Source organism: Cyprinus carpio, chromosome B5 (assembly GCF_018340385.1).
Source record: "Cyprinus carpio isolate SPL01 chromosome B5, ASM1834038v1, whole genome shotgun sequence".
Taxonomy (NCBI): domain Eukaryota; kingdom Metazoa; phylum Chordata; class Actinopteri; order Cypriniformes; family Cyprinidae; genus Cyprinus; species Cyprinus carpio.
Window position 1 is genome coordinate 15394370 of NC_056601.1, and position 14374 is coordinate 15408743.

The following is a 14374-nucleotide window of genomic DNA, read 5'->3' on the forward strand; positions in this document are numbered from 1 at the left end:
ACAAAAATGCCTTGTGAAACATTAGAGTAGACTAGTGTGATCAACAGTAGCCATTTTTTTAATAATTATATTCCCACACTCACAAAAATAATCACAAATAATAATCAGATGCAAAAAAATGAGATGCCTACTCTCAGATAAATGAGGCCCACGATTAATCAGATGCAAACAGAAATATAAAACCAGTCCTAATTGAAAGAGAATAAGTTGACAAAAAGATTGAATCCAAGATTGGGTGAAAATATGGTATAATGAGTGATTCATAAGCTATTTTTTATAGGCCGGTCATTTTTGACCGTGAACACCACAAGTGTGACTATGTGCCATATTTTTTTACAAAACAAAAGTTTCAAAACAAAATTCCTGTTGAAACATTAGAGTAGACTAGTGTGATCAACAGTAGCCATACTCTCAAATAAATGAGGCCCACGATTAATCAGATGCAAACAGAAATATAAAACCAGTCCTAATCAAAAAATGAGATGCCTACTCTCAGATAAATGAGGCCCACGATTAATCAAATGCAAACAGAAATATAAAAACAGTCCTAATTGAAAGAGAAGAAGTTGACAAAAAGATTGAATCCAAGATTGGGTGAAAATATGGTATAATGAGTGATTCATAAGCTATTTTTTATAGGCCGGTCATTTTTGACCGGGAACACCACAAGTGTGACTATGTGCCATATTTTTTAAAAAACAAAAAAGTTCAAAACAAAATTCCTGTTGAAACATTAGAGTAGACTAGTGTGATCAACAGTAGCCATTTTTTTTCATAATTTTTTTTTCATATTTCCAAATTTACTCACAAATTATTTGTTTTTTACTCAAAAAATGAGATGCCTACTCTCAGATAAATGAGGCCCACGATTAATCAGATGCAAACAGAAATATAAAACCAGTCCTAATTGAAAGAGAACAAGTTGACAAAAAGATTGAATCCAAGATTGGGTGAAAATATGGTATAATGAGTGATTTATAAGCTATTTTTTATAGGCCGGTCATTTTTGACCGGGAACACCACAAGTGTGACTATGTGCCATATTTTTTACAAAACAAAAGTTTCAAAACAAAATGCCTTGTGAAACATTAGAGTAGACTAGTGTGATCAACAGTAGCCACATAATTTTATAATTTTTTTTTTCATATTTCCAAAATTTACTCACAAATTATTTGTTTTTTACTCAAAAAATGAGATGCCTACTCTCAGTTAAATGAGGCCCACGATTAATCAGATGCAAACAGAAATATAAAACCAGTCCTAATTGAAAGAGAATAAGTTGACAAAAAGATTGAATCCAAGATTGGGTGAAAATATGGTATAATGAGTGATTTATAAGCAATTTTTTATAGGCCGGTCATTTTTGACCAGGAACACCACAAGTGTGACTATGTGCCATATTTTTTTACAAAACAAAAGTTTCAAAACAAAATTCCTGTTGAAACATTAGAGTAGACTAGTATGATCAACAATACCAATTTTCTTCAGATTTTATTTAATATTTCCAAAATTATTCCAAAATTTAAAAAAAAAATTACTCAAAAAATGAAATGCCTACTCTCAAATAAATGAGGCCTATGATTATTCAGATGCAAATCAAAATATAAAACCAGTCCTAATTTAAAGAGAACAAGTTGACAAAAAGAATGAATCCAAGATTGGGTGAAAATATGGTATAATGAGTGATTTATAAGCTATTTTTTATAGGCCGGTCATTTTTGACCGGGAACACCACAAGTGTTATAGGGTTTTGAACAGCACATGAGGGTTAAAAAAAATGCTGTTCTTTTGAACTCTTAAATTATAACAGTGTTTTACAATATTAGGATTGATAAAATGAATACAGCCTTGTTAAGCATATGCACTTTGTTTGAAAAAATCCAAACATCTTGCCAACGCCAAACACACTGTGTTTTTCTCTTCTTGTTGTAGGAGTATCTCAACAGCATTCTGCAGCATGCAAAAGATTTCAAGGAATATCACAGATCCATCTCTGGAAAAATCCAAAAGCTGTCTAAAGCCATTGCAACATGGCACACCAACACAGAGAGAGAGCAAAAGAAAGAGACAGAAAGAATCGAGAAAGAGAGGATGAGGAGACTGATGGTATGAAGCACTGTTTCCAGCATCATATACAGTACTTTATAATATTTTTTTACATCGTCTTGCTGACTTCATTCCAAAATGAGCATACAGCACATCATACAGTCTAGTTCTTGAATAAATTGCCCAATTAGTGATTTTCCTTCTGTTGAGTTGATCATTAATTCTTAAATCAATTAATTAATTCTTAACATTAATTAATTCTTTAAAAAAAAAAGAAAAAAAGAAAACGGGTTTTTATATATAAAAAATGTTTGTATAATGTAATATAAAATATATTTAAATTATATATAGAAAATATATATATAAGGAGAAATTCTTTAAATGGCTAATAGGGAAGAGGCTTTCCTTAAAGGTTCTCACAGGCTCTCCATCTGTTTCACTAGGCTGAGGATGAAGAAGGTTACAGGAAGCTAATTGATCAGAAGAAGGACAAGCGTCTGGCCTACCTTCTTCAACAGACAGATGAATACGTGGCCAACCTGACTGAGCTTGTCTATGAACACAAGGCTGCTCAAGCTGCCAAGGAGAAGAAGAGGAAGAGAAAGAAGAAAAAGGTGTGAGGCCACAAAGAAACCGTCAAATCACTTATGATGAAGTTTGATGTTGTTATTTTAGACATGTTTGATTTGGTTCAGTTCCTTACAGTTTATCCCACTCGACTCCAGTCAGTAGCTTTAGGACATTTCTACGATCATCAAACTCTCCATGCTTGTTTATTTCTTTCATGTTTAACCTTCAGAAGGAAGCTGGCGATGCTGAAGGAATGGGAGCCATCGGGCCTGATGGAGAGGTAAATAAATCACTGCGAGCATGAAAGCAGAGTAGACGTGAATAACCGACTGCTGTATGTCCCTCCAGTAAACTCACTCTAGTCAAACCTAATCTAACACAGCTTGTCACAGAAAACCTGCTTTTATGTTTACTTATTCGTGCAGCTCATAGATGAGACCAGCCAGATGAGTGAGCTGCCAGTCAAAGTCATTCAGACTGAGACGGGGAAAGTGCTGCAGGGGACAGATGCCCCCAAGTCCAGTCAGTTAGAGGCCTGGCTCGAGATGAACCCTGGGTAAGCTGTCCTTACATTGCATCCTCTGTGTGTCCGGTAATTGAAAACATTTCCATAAAAATATGACCCGTCACTTGTATTGAGCTGTGAAGTTTGCAGAAGTGAGTGGTGAAGGAAATGATGAAAGGGATGCACTGAAATGTTGCGCACTGAAAGGAACAAGAACAAATAATTAAATACAGGGACATTAAATATAATGTAAATTAATATTACTGTACATGTGTATCATCTTAAAGCTTCCGCTAAGAAAAATATTGCCTTACAAAGTAAAAAAACTTTTGACCTAACAAGATAAACACTGTAGTTCACTGCAATAACATTAGTTGTAAATGTATTAATAATATTAAAGTCTGCATGAAATAAATCATGTTATAGATCTTATTGTAAACAATTCACCTGTGACTATGACCTCGTAAAGGTCTCAAAATCCACTTGATGGATAGAACCAGTTCCCCCTACGTTTTTCTTTTTCAATAATCTGTTACACTCGGATGTACATCACAATACAGATGAAAAGATTTGTCGCTACTTCCATTTCATTTAACCAATGCAAGTCAAGAATTCCAGAAAGCTGGGTAATAAAATTCAGTATTGAACTGATCAGAATTTTGGTTTGTGTAATCATTTATGTAATACTAAAAAATGTAATATAGAATAGTGTGTAAAAGGCTCATTTATAATTAGCATTTTCATGTGTCTAGATGTTTTGGGTTTGGCCAAGAATATTCATCAGTGCATCATTAGATGAAAGTGACCTATCCAACAGAGACAGCAGCTTTGTGCAAGCCTCCTATCTAGCATATTTTTAATTTAACTGTGGGGGTGTGGGAAAGCTTTGATAACAAGCACCTTTTCTGAGCTTGTGTTGTCAATAAACCATTCTAAGGCTTTGAGTGTTTACTAGTGCATTATGCCCTTTAAAACAGCTATGAAGTTGCTCCACGGTCAGACAGTGAAGAGAGTGGCTCGGAATTTGAAGAGGAGGTGAGTGTCCTCTTATTTCTGCTCATTAAGCATCGACAGCTCCTTGGATGTTGAGTGAGTCATACATAAGTAGTACACTAAATCACACACACTACTATCCTTTTCTCTGCATCCATAAAGCTTCTCCCATAAACCTTTTAGCATCTGCCTTAGTAGTTCCTTTCTTTTTTTACTTATGCTGTTATATTGTGTAAGTCAAGCAAGCACTGTGTGTTAAATGTGTGTAATGCACTAATACTCCCTTTTAGGATGATGAAGAGGTGGCCTCCAGAGCTGAATCGGAAGAAAAGAAAGTCATCGATCCCAACAGTGATGAAGTATCTGAAACGGCAGCCAAGCACATCATAGAGTATGTTGCTTGTTCTCACTTCAAAGCAAAAAATGCCTCGTTGAGCTGGAGTGCAAAAAAAGTAGGACGGCAAGATTCGGGTGTCGATAGCTGTTATGTTTTTCTTTTATTTTTACTTCTGACAGCATCTGCCTCAGATGGAGTTCACCCTTTGTTGAACAATATAGTGGGGTTTAAAAGTCCAGTTGAGAAAATGCTTCTATTTTGCCCTTTTCCAGTTTTTAGATTTATTTTTTTTCATTGCAAATTATATTATCAACTGAAAAATTGAGCAAAAAATGGAAATTCAGTATATCACTTTTTCTCTTTTACTTTTTTAACAGTTACACTCAACAGGTACTTAAGATGGCCATGATATGAGATGATTCAAAACGTGGTTAACTAAAACTAAGGACTAAAATTAAAAAGATTAAAGATTAAAATAATCTCAATTAACCTGTAGACGTTTTGTAGTTAACACAATTAATCTCAAATTGCAGTTAGCTTAAGTTTTCCTCTAAATACACTCAGCGAGCACTTCATTAGCTTTACATTCACACTGCTTCTTAATACAAACGTCTGATCAGTCAATTTTAATGGCGACTGTTTAAGAGGTTCAAACCTCAGAATAGCCAAGAAATGTTACTTAGACCGTGAAGTGATTGTAGGTGCCAGATTGGGTTACATTGTCTCGGGAACTGCAGATCTCCTGGGATTTTCACACACAACAGTCTCTTGAGTTTCCAGAGGGTGGTGTGAAAACTAAAAAGCACCCCATGAGCGGACAGTTCTGTGGGTGAAAAGTCCTTGTCAATAAGTGAAGTTGGAGGAGAGTGGGCAGTCTGGTTCAAGCTGACAGGAAGATGAAGTAACGGAAATAACAGCTTGTTACGTGCTGTGCATTCAGACATTCTCTCCTGCACAGCACTTTCTGCCTTGAACTAGATGGGCTATAGCAACAGAAGAGCACATCAGGTTTCACAACATAAATCTGTAGATCTGTTTTGCCTTGTGTCAGTGGATCGGGCTGGTGGAAATGTCTTAATAGAAACTGAGCATCATTTGAATAGCACAGCCTACTTGCGTATGGCTGTCAGTCAGCACATCCTCTGATTGCATAGTGTTTTCTGTAGAACCTTTTGTGAAGACACAAGGCATGTCATTTCAAACTGGTTAAATGAACGTGTCTGCCAGTTTCCAATAAAGGAGAGCCCCATAAGGGGAGTTGTAGATCTTGTCACAACATTGACTATAATCTCTATGGATTGTTTCCAGCACCTTGTTGAATTCTTGCTGTAAAGAATTCAGTCATTTACAATATCCAGTGTTACATTGCATTTTATACATTTTCTCTGGAAATTGGACCCATGGCCTTTGCATTGATAGCGCCATGCTGACCAGTGAATTTACAGGAAATAATGAAGGGAAAGGTGCAGTTTTACCTTGCTTGTTGCAAGTATCACAAAAAAAATATTTTGGAGACACTTTAGTTTAGGAAACAATTCTCATATTAACAAGTTGCCTATTATCATGCATATTAATAGCTTATTTGGCTGTTTATTAATACTTATAAAGCGCATATTAACACTTTATTTTGCAAGACCATATTTTAGATCCCTTAATTCTACCACATACTTAAACTTAACAACTACCTTACTAACTATTAATAAGCAGCTAATTAGGAGTTTAGTGAGGCAATAGTGGTGGTTAATAGTTAACAGTGAGAATTGATCCCCAAACTAAAGTGTGACCGATATTTTTCATAAATATTGTGTAAAATGGAGTTACCTGACAGGGATGAAATGTTTATGGTAATACAGTATGTTACAGGGATAGTACACCCAGAAATTATTATTGTCATTATTACTCACTCTCATGTCACTCTTCAGAACGCAAACACAAACTTTTGTATGCTTCAAACATTTATGTAAAAGAAATCCTTATAATTTAAGCGGTCTAATCCAAGTCTTCTGAAGAGACACAATTGCTATATATGATGAATGGATTTGCTTGAACTTTTAATGCATAGAGAAAAGTGCTGAAAGAATATTTAAATATCTTCATTTGTGTTACGAAGATGAATGAAAGTCTTTTGGGCTTGGAACAACACGAGGAAGGGTAGGCTAAATGACGACAGACAGATTTTTCATTTTTTGAGTAAACTATCCCTTTTAATGTTGGACCCTGTGTTGCAGGTCTGCTAAGCAGGATGTGGATGATGAGTACAGTGTTCAGGCAGGACAGACCAGCTCCCAGTCTTACTATGGAGTGGCCCACGCGGTCATAGAGAGGGTGGAGAAACAGTCCACGCTACTGATCAATGGGACCCTCAAACAGTACCAGGTAAAGGAACAGTTAAACCAAACTCTAAACAGGCCCCTCCACAGATACATTACACTCAGAATCCATCTACTCTGAAGAGAGCTGTGTAGGTTTAAATGATATTTCAAGGGATTATACTCTAGAAATGGAAGAGGCTGCTGGAAAGAAATCACACAGAGAGGAAATATAAAAAATTGAGTGGTTTGTATTGAATCTGTTGTTCCCTTTGTGCAGTAATGGATTTCTAAAGGAAGAACAAGCCCCCTTTTCTTCTAAATTTCTTTTCTTCTCAAACTGATTGCTGGAGTGTTTTAAAGAAAAACTTCAGAGAGACTGTTTATCCTTTTGAAAGAACTAAGTGAGCACTTGGATTCATGCTTTGAAGAGTGAAGATTCAGATCCAGGGTCTGGAATGGATGGTGTCTCTGTACAACAACAACCTGAACGGTATTCTGGCTGATGAGATGGGACTGGGGAAGACCATTCAGACTATCGCACTTATCACTTATCTGATGGAAAACAAGAGGCTCAACGGTCCGTACCTCATCATTGTACCGCTCTCGTAAGTCCAGCAAACAAGCTGTGAATAACGTGATAAGAGGTGTAATGAGGTGAGCTACCTGAGAGGATTTTCAATGTAATGGCTTCATTAAGTAGCTAAACACTGTTACACATAGTTCAGTTGACCTCTAATGACTGAAAATGATAGTGATTCGTGATGTTGCGTTTTAGGCAACATATGGCAGCGCTACAGGCCACTGAACCGTTGTCATATTGATCATGCATGATTGGTTGGTTGGAGATTGAATTAAATTGATTCTCTGATGGCAGAGCATCTTGTAACATTATTTGTGTAGTTGGGGGTGTTTTATATTCTCATGAATGTACATTTAGGCTGCTCTAGGATATCCTTCCCCACTAATGTCACAGAGACTTCCTGTCTGTAAAAGCCTCAATGGGACATAGTGAAAATGGCTAGCAGCACTGTTTTAGATTAAGTTAATGTGATTGATTTGTGCAAGGGCCAGAAATGTCCTCAAACCGCCTCACCTCACATCCATCATTAACTAACACCATCACATATCATTTAGAGATGTGACTTCATTTACAGGTGAAGCATTTATTCCATATCAGTGGCTTCTGGTATAAAAATGACAATATTGATTTTTGTTCCTCTTTTTTACAGGACTTTGTCCAATTGGGTTTATGAGCTGGACAAGTGGGCACCGAGTATTGTGAAAATTGCGTACAAGGTAGCCATTGATTTTTATTATCACTGTGTTTTGTTTCTGTGGACGATATAATTTTATGATGTAATATAGCATGAAGGTAATAACGGTTCTGTTTTAATTTGTCTAGGCACACCATCAATGCGAAGGTCTTTGGTGCCTCACCTCCGCAGTGGGAAGTTTAATGTCCTTATAACCACCTACGAGTACATCATCAAAGACAAGCAAATTCTCGCCAAGGTAAAGGTCACATATTTACATTTCTGCATTTGCAGACACTTTTATCCACAGTGACTTACAGTGCATTCTATACATAAACTAAAGTTTGAGGTCGGTAAGACTTTTTAATGTTGTTGAAAAAAGTATTTTATGCTCAACAAGGCTGCATTTATTTTATCAAAAATAAAGCAAAACATAAATATTGTTTCTGTTTTCTATTTTAATAAATTTTAAAATGTAACTTGTACCCTTAACTCCAGTCTTCAGTGTCACCTGATTCTTCAGAAAACATTCTAATATGCTGATTTGGTGCTCAGGAAACATTTCTTCTTATTTTCTGCTTTATATTTTAGTGGAAACAGTGATAACCTTTTTCAGGATCCTTTGCTAACTAGGAAGTTAAAAAGAGCAGCATTTATATATTAAATGCTTTCATGTAAAAGTATTAATTTCTTTTTTTCTTAAAAAAAAAAAAAATACAAATAATAATAAAAAAATAATGATCCAAACTGAACGTTAGTGTACTTTCTATGTTCATGCATGTTCATGCGCATGACCTTACAGTTGCTTTGCCCGTTTGTACAAAAATCAGTGCCTTTATGCTCTAATTGTTGAATCTTTTCCAATTCCAAGATTCGCTGGAAGTATATGATAGTGGACGAGGGCCACCGCATGAAGAACCATCACTGCAAGCTCACACAGGTGTTGAACACTCACTACGTTGCTCCCAGGAGGCTGTTACTTACTGGAACACCTCTGCAGAACAAATTACCTGAGCTCTGGGCCCTGCTCAACTTCCTGTTGCCCACCATCTTCAAAAGCTGCAGCACCTTTGAGCAGTGGTTCAATGCTCCTTTTGCAATGACAGGAGAGAGGGTAGACTAATATTTCACCCTTGTAGATTTAAGTGGCTGTTTTATATGTTACACTGTGGTTTAATCAGGTTTCTCTCTGTTACGGACTGCATTGGTGTTTGTTAGGTGGATCTAAATGAAGAGGAGACCATCCTTATCATTCGTCGTTTGCATAAGGTGTTACGTCCCTTCCTTCTGCGCAGACTAAAGAAAGAGGTGGAGTCTCAGTTGCCTGAGAAGGTAAGTAGCCACTTTTTTTTTTTTATACATTGTTCATGATAGTAAAAAAAAAACTAGATATGCATTGGATGTACTGAAATGAACATATAGTGCCTTGTCAAAGCAACTAAATGGTTTAATATATGAATGGAAAACAAATCCAGTCATTATTATTTATTTTTGAAAAGCATCTTCAAAATAAAGTTTGAATGAAGTCTGTATGCCATGCAATTTAGGCGATGTTGATGCATTGGCTCTTCATTTGTCACAGGTGGAGTATGTCATCAAATGTGACATGTCAGCCATCCAGAAGGTTCTGTACAGGCACATGCAGGGCAAAGGCATCCTGCTCACTGATGGATCAGAGAAAGACAAGAAGGTAGAGAGAGAGGCTATATGCTAAGTAACTCACTGTTTTGCTGCTGTGCAGATTGAGCAGATCTTCAGAGGTTTTTACCTTGATGTGTTTCGTCCACAGGGTAAAGGAGGAGCCAAGACCTTAATGAACACTATAATGCAGCTGAAGAAGATCTGTAATCATCCCTACATGTTTCAGCACATAGAGGTATCACCTTTTTTTTTAGTACACTGGAGTGTACGTCAGCACAAAACACTTTTTATTTTCAGTGAGTTAAAATCTTTGACACTACATCCACATTAATCCGGATACATTTGAAAATGCATCTTTTCCTTTACGTTTTGACTTTATCCACACTGGGACAGAATTTTAGTCAAGCAAAAACTGAACTTTAAATTTGTTCTCACATTATAGTCTGAACTCTGAAAATTGAGGTTTTCGGTCATGTGATGTATATTTTACCCTTATTGAATGTCAGGGGAGTCCAATCCTGCTCCTGGAGTGCCAGCGTCCTATAGAGTTGATTCAGGAGTGTTTAATTAGTTTTAGAGCTTAACTCTGGAGGACAGTGGCCCTCCAGGAACAGGTTTGGACACCCCTGTTTAAGGTTGTACCGACATTGTTTAGCCTGCTTTTCTTTTTCATGCTGTTGCTAAATGATAAATGTTTATTTATACAATCTTCACATTAAAAATCTCAGAATATTTACTCACATTGATGACGATTTTGAGTGCGACCTGGACGCATCAGTGAGTGGTGGGATAGTTTGCTAATATAGTCAGAAGAAGAAGAGTCCCAGAAGAATAGCTTGAGAATTTTATTATTTCTGTTCTTTTTTGTGTCATCTCAGTGAGCTTTAATTATGTTTTACACATGCACAGCGAGGGGATTTAAGAAATTGTGGATGAGCAACTTTTGGAAAAAGCTTAGAGACACTAATGTGGACAGAGAGTGTTTTAAATCAAAAATATATGCAGATCAGTGTGGATGTAGCCTTAAAGGTTCACCCAAAAAGGAAAGTTCTGCTTTTGTATTACTTTCTTTCTTCCGGAGAACACAAAAGAAGACATAATGAAGACCATTCATACCATGAAAGTCAATGAGGTCCAAAAACATTGCACCCCACTGACTTTCATTGTATGGATATAAAATATCTTCTTTAAGATCACCTAGAACTACTTTATAACTGTGGTGTTAGATCTTAAAACATCTGTCAACAATCAAAATGAAGCATTCAGCAATGCCATGAGATATCTGAAAGTGTCTATGTTGCACCTATTTAGGAGTCCTTTGCTGAGCACTTGGGATTTCCAAATGGCATTATCAATGGGTGAGTACGGATCAAGTAGACCGTTACTTAACCTTAAGACTCACCATGATGTGTTCATTCATGTCAAATGTGGATCATTAAACACACCGCAGGCCTCCTGCGCTACATGACTCAGACAAGTGGAGATGGACCATGATGAAGAGATTGACATTATAGACATGCTTTTTTCTTGTCCACCTAGCCCTGATCTGTACCGTGCCTCTGGCAAGTTTGAATTACTGGACCGCATCCTGCCCAAGCTGAAGTCCACCAATCACAGAGTGCTTCTGTTCTGTCAGATGACCTCCCTCATGACCATCATGGAGGATTATTTTGCCTACCGTAACTTCCTCTATCTGCGTCTGGATGGTCAGTAATCAGTGCATTCGTTCCTTAATGTTTTCCTGTCCTTTGGGAACTCAGTTCTTAGGAGTTCCAATTTGTGGTCCACCACTTTCTCTTTTAATGAGTGTGATCACACAAATAGGCTGCCCTTTCTCTTTCATTAACGTGTGTTTGCTGCTGGATGTGTCCCCCAGGAACAACGAAGTCTGAGGATCGTGCAATGCTTTTAAAGAAATTCAATGATGAAGGCTCACAGTATTTCATCTTCCTGCTGAGCACCAGGGCAGGAGGTCTGGGCCTCAACTTGCAAGCTGCAGACACAGTTGTGATCTTTGACAGCGACTGGAACCCCCACCAGGTTTGTGTGAATCACTGCTGAGATTAGAGAGAAATGAGACAGTTGCATCGGAAGTTTACAGCTCTGCAGTGATTTGTCATTTCTAGATCAGACTTCAGAAACATCTTGTAGTATATGTGAAACACCTTGGCTGAGGTAGTAGTGGAAGTTGAAATAAAAGAAATAAAAAGATCATTTTGTCTGTATTTATTACAACAATTGCAACCTTAATGAAATTGCAACTATAAATCACAAATTTGTGACTTTTTGTCGTGATTATGATTGATAAAAAAATAAAATTATGTTGGAAATCAATCTTATATTTATCAAAGAATTCTGAAACAAAATACTTTGCCATCACATATTTGCCATTACAGGCCTAAATTAGATTTTGAAATATATTAAATATAAAACAGCTGCCAGCCAACTTGGAAGTATACATTTTGAATTAATGTTTGAAATCTTTTCATTTTTTGCTTTATTTAGTAAATTTATTTATTTATCTATGTGCGGTGTTTGCTGGATGAATAGTATTTTATGTAGCAGCCTTTTCCGCACACATTTTCACCCGAAAAAGCTAAATTAATCCCTCCATCTGCCTCCACAGAATAGTGATCTTGAGCCAATTTGAAATGTTTATTTTTTCTTCTCTAAAGAACAAGTCAGAAAGAGTGCACTATGCCCCTTCTTAATAGCATTCTCTCACTTTGATTGTAATTTATGTAACCACTTGTTAATCACACACAACTGTGATTTGAATCACCAGGACTTGCAGGCACAGGACCGAGCCCATCGTATCGGGCAGCAGAATGAAGTACGCGTACTACGTCTGTGCACTGTTAATAGTGTGGAGGAGAAGATTCTAGCAGCGGCCAAGTATAAACTGAACGTTGATCAGAAAGTCATTCAGGCTGGCATGTTTGATCAGAAGTCCTCCAGCCATGAGCGCAGAGCCTTCCTGCAGGCTATTCTGGAGCACGAGGAACAGAATGAGGTGAGTCACTTTAACATGCACAGATGGCCGTAAAGTTTCACTCTGAGGAAATTAGACTGGCTAATTGTATATAGTGATGCACTGAGGTAAAAATTATTGGAAAGTAGGGCCAAAAACAATTGTGTCTTCACAAAATGGATGTAAATCCAATCTACTATTGCCGCAAATATATAAATATGCAAATATAGTAGAGTTAATTTCTGAGATGAGTCAGTGAATCTATCTGTTGAAAGCTCTCATTGCCACACATAGCAATAAGAGTTTCACAGATTCTCCGTCTATGTGTCTCATTCATGTTTGCTCATTCGTGTGTGGATTCTGGAGCTCTCAAATGTCTGTATTCTGACACCTGTTTGGTGAGGAGTAAAGTTTATGTATGTGGTTAGAACAACCAGATGTATTTCATCTTAGCAGAGACTTTTCTTTCATGGAGGTGCTTTCAGAGATTGGATTGCTGTTTGCCTCAGCATTACAGTAGCTGTCTGATCTTTAAAAATGTTTTAAGCATTAAAGGGATAGTTCACCCAAATATGAAAATTTTTTCATCATTCCCTCATATCTTTCCAAACTTGTAGGAATTTCTTTCTTATGTGGAACAGTTGTTTGAATGTTTAAAAAAAAAAATCTTTTATGTTCCACTGAAGAAAGAAAATCATGCAGGTTAAGCGCGACACGAGGGAGAGTAAAGCTGACAGAATTTTCGGTAATATTACAAAAAAAAAATTTTTATAATATTTTTTTTATATGTTAACTATCTCTGTCTTTGTTTGTGTTTGTGTGTATGTACATATATAAAAATAATAATCATATAATAATAATAATAATAATAATAATAATAATAATACATAAATATACAATTAGGTAGGTCCATATATATTTGGACACTGACACCATTTTCATAATTTTGGCTCTGTATGCCACCAGAACAGAATTCAAAATAAAATAATCAAGATGAAATTGTAGTGCAGACTTTAAGCTTAATTCAAGGGATTGAACAAAAAATATAACATAATATGCTTAGGAATTACTTCTATTTTAGATGTTTATGGCAAAGTTTTGATCTGGCCTTGTTTGCACCTTGTGGTGAACCTTCTGTATTTGCTCTTGTGAAGTCTTCTCTTGATTGTAGACTTTCACAGTGACACACCTACCTCTTGAAGAGTGTTCTTCTCTTGGCCGGATGTTGTGAAAGGGTTTTTCTTTACTATGGAGAGGATTCTCTGATCATCCATCACTGTTGTTTTTTAACGTCGCTGAGCTCACCAGTGCATTCTTTTTTTTTTCTCAGAATGTACCAAACTGTTGATTTGACCACTCCTAATATTCTATCTCTCTAATGGATTTGTTTTGTTTTTGAAGCCTAACAATGGTCTGTTCCACTTGCATGGAGAGCTCATTTGACCACATGATGTGGGTTCACAACAACAGCTTCCAAATGCAAATGGCACACTTAGAATCAACTCCATACCTTTTACCTGCTTGATTTAGAAATAACGAAAGAATAGCCCACGTCTGTCCATGAAACAGCTTTTGAGTCAATTTACCAATTACTTATGGTCCCTTGAAAAAAGGGGAAGGTACATATTAAGGTGCTGTAATTCCTTAACCTTTCCTCAGATTCTGATGAGAATACCCTCAAATTAAAGCTCAGAGTGTGCACTTTAAGTTCATATACATGCATTACGGTAAATAAATTTAACTTGA

At 36.6% G+C, this 14374-nt stretch overlaps 1 protein-coding gene across 4 annotated transcripts in view; it reads left to right on the forward strand.

Annotated features, from left to right (window-relative positions):
* Positions 1-14374, forward strand: part of smarca2 (SWI/SNF related, matrix associated, actin dependent regulator of chromatin, subfamily a, member 2) — a 47436-nt gene that overhangs the window by 13298 nt on the left and 19764 nt on the right. For 3 of the 4 annotated variants that reach the window (XM_042724598.1, XM_042724599.1, XM_042724597.1), the window contains exons 9-26: positions 1933-2106; positions 2490-2660; positions 2846-2896; positions 3042-3172; positions 4099-4156; positions 4405-4505; positions 6680-6827; positions 7205-7368; positions 7993-8059; positions 8165-8275; positions 8888-9130; positions 9235-9348; positions 9599-9706; positions 9806-9892; positions 10969-11015; positions 11197-11363; positions 11534-11697; positions 12443-12670. In XM_042724598.1, the coding sequence (XP_042580532.1) occupies positions 1933-2106; positions 2490-2660; positions 2846-2896; positions 3042-3172; positions 4099-4156; positions 4405-4505; positions 6680-6827; positions 7205-7368; positions 7993-8059; positions 8165-8275; positions 8888-9130; positions 9235-9348; positions 9599-9706; positions 9806-9892; positions 10969-11015; positions 11197-11363; positions 11534-11697; positions 12443-12670 (2334 nt within the window). Of the gene's footprint in view, positions 1-1932; positions 2107-2489; positions 2661-2845; positions 2897-3041; positions 3173-4098; positions 4157-4404; positions 4506-6679; positions 6828-7204; positions 7369-7992; positions 8061-8164; positions 8276-8887; positions 9131-9234; positions 9349-9598; positions 9707-9805; positions 9893-10968; positions 11016-11196; positions 11364-11533; positions 11698-12442; positions 12671-14374 lie in introns of all 4 variants that reach the window. The other variant, XM_042724595.1, reaches the window with a different exon arrangement.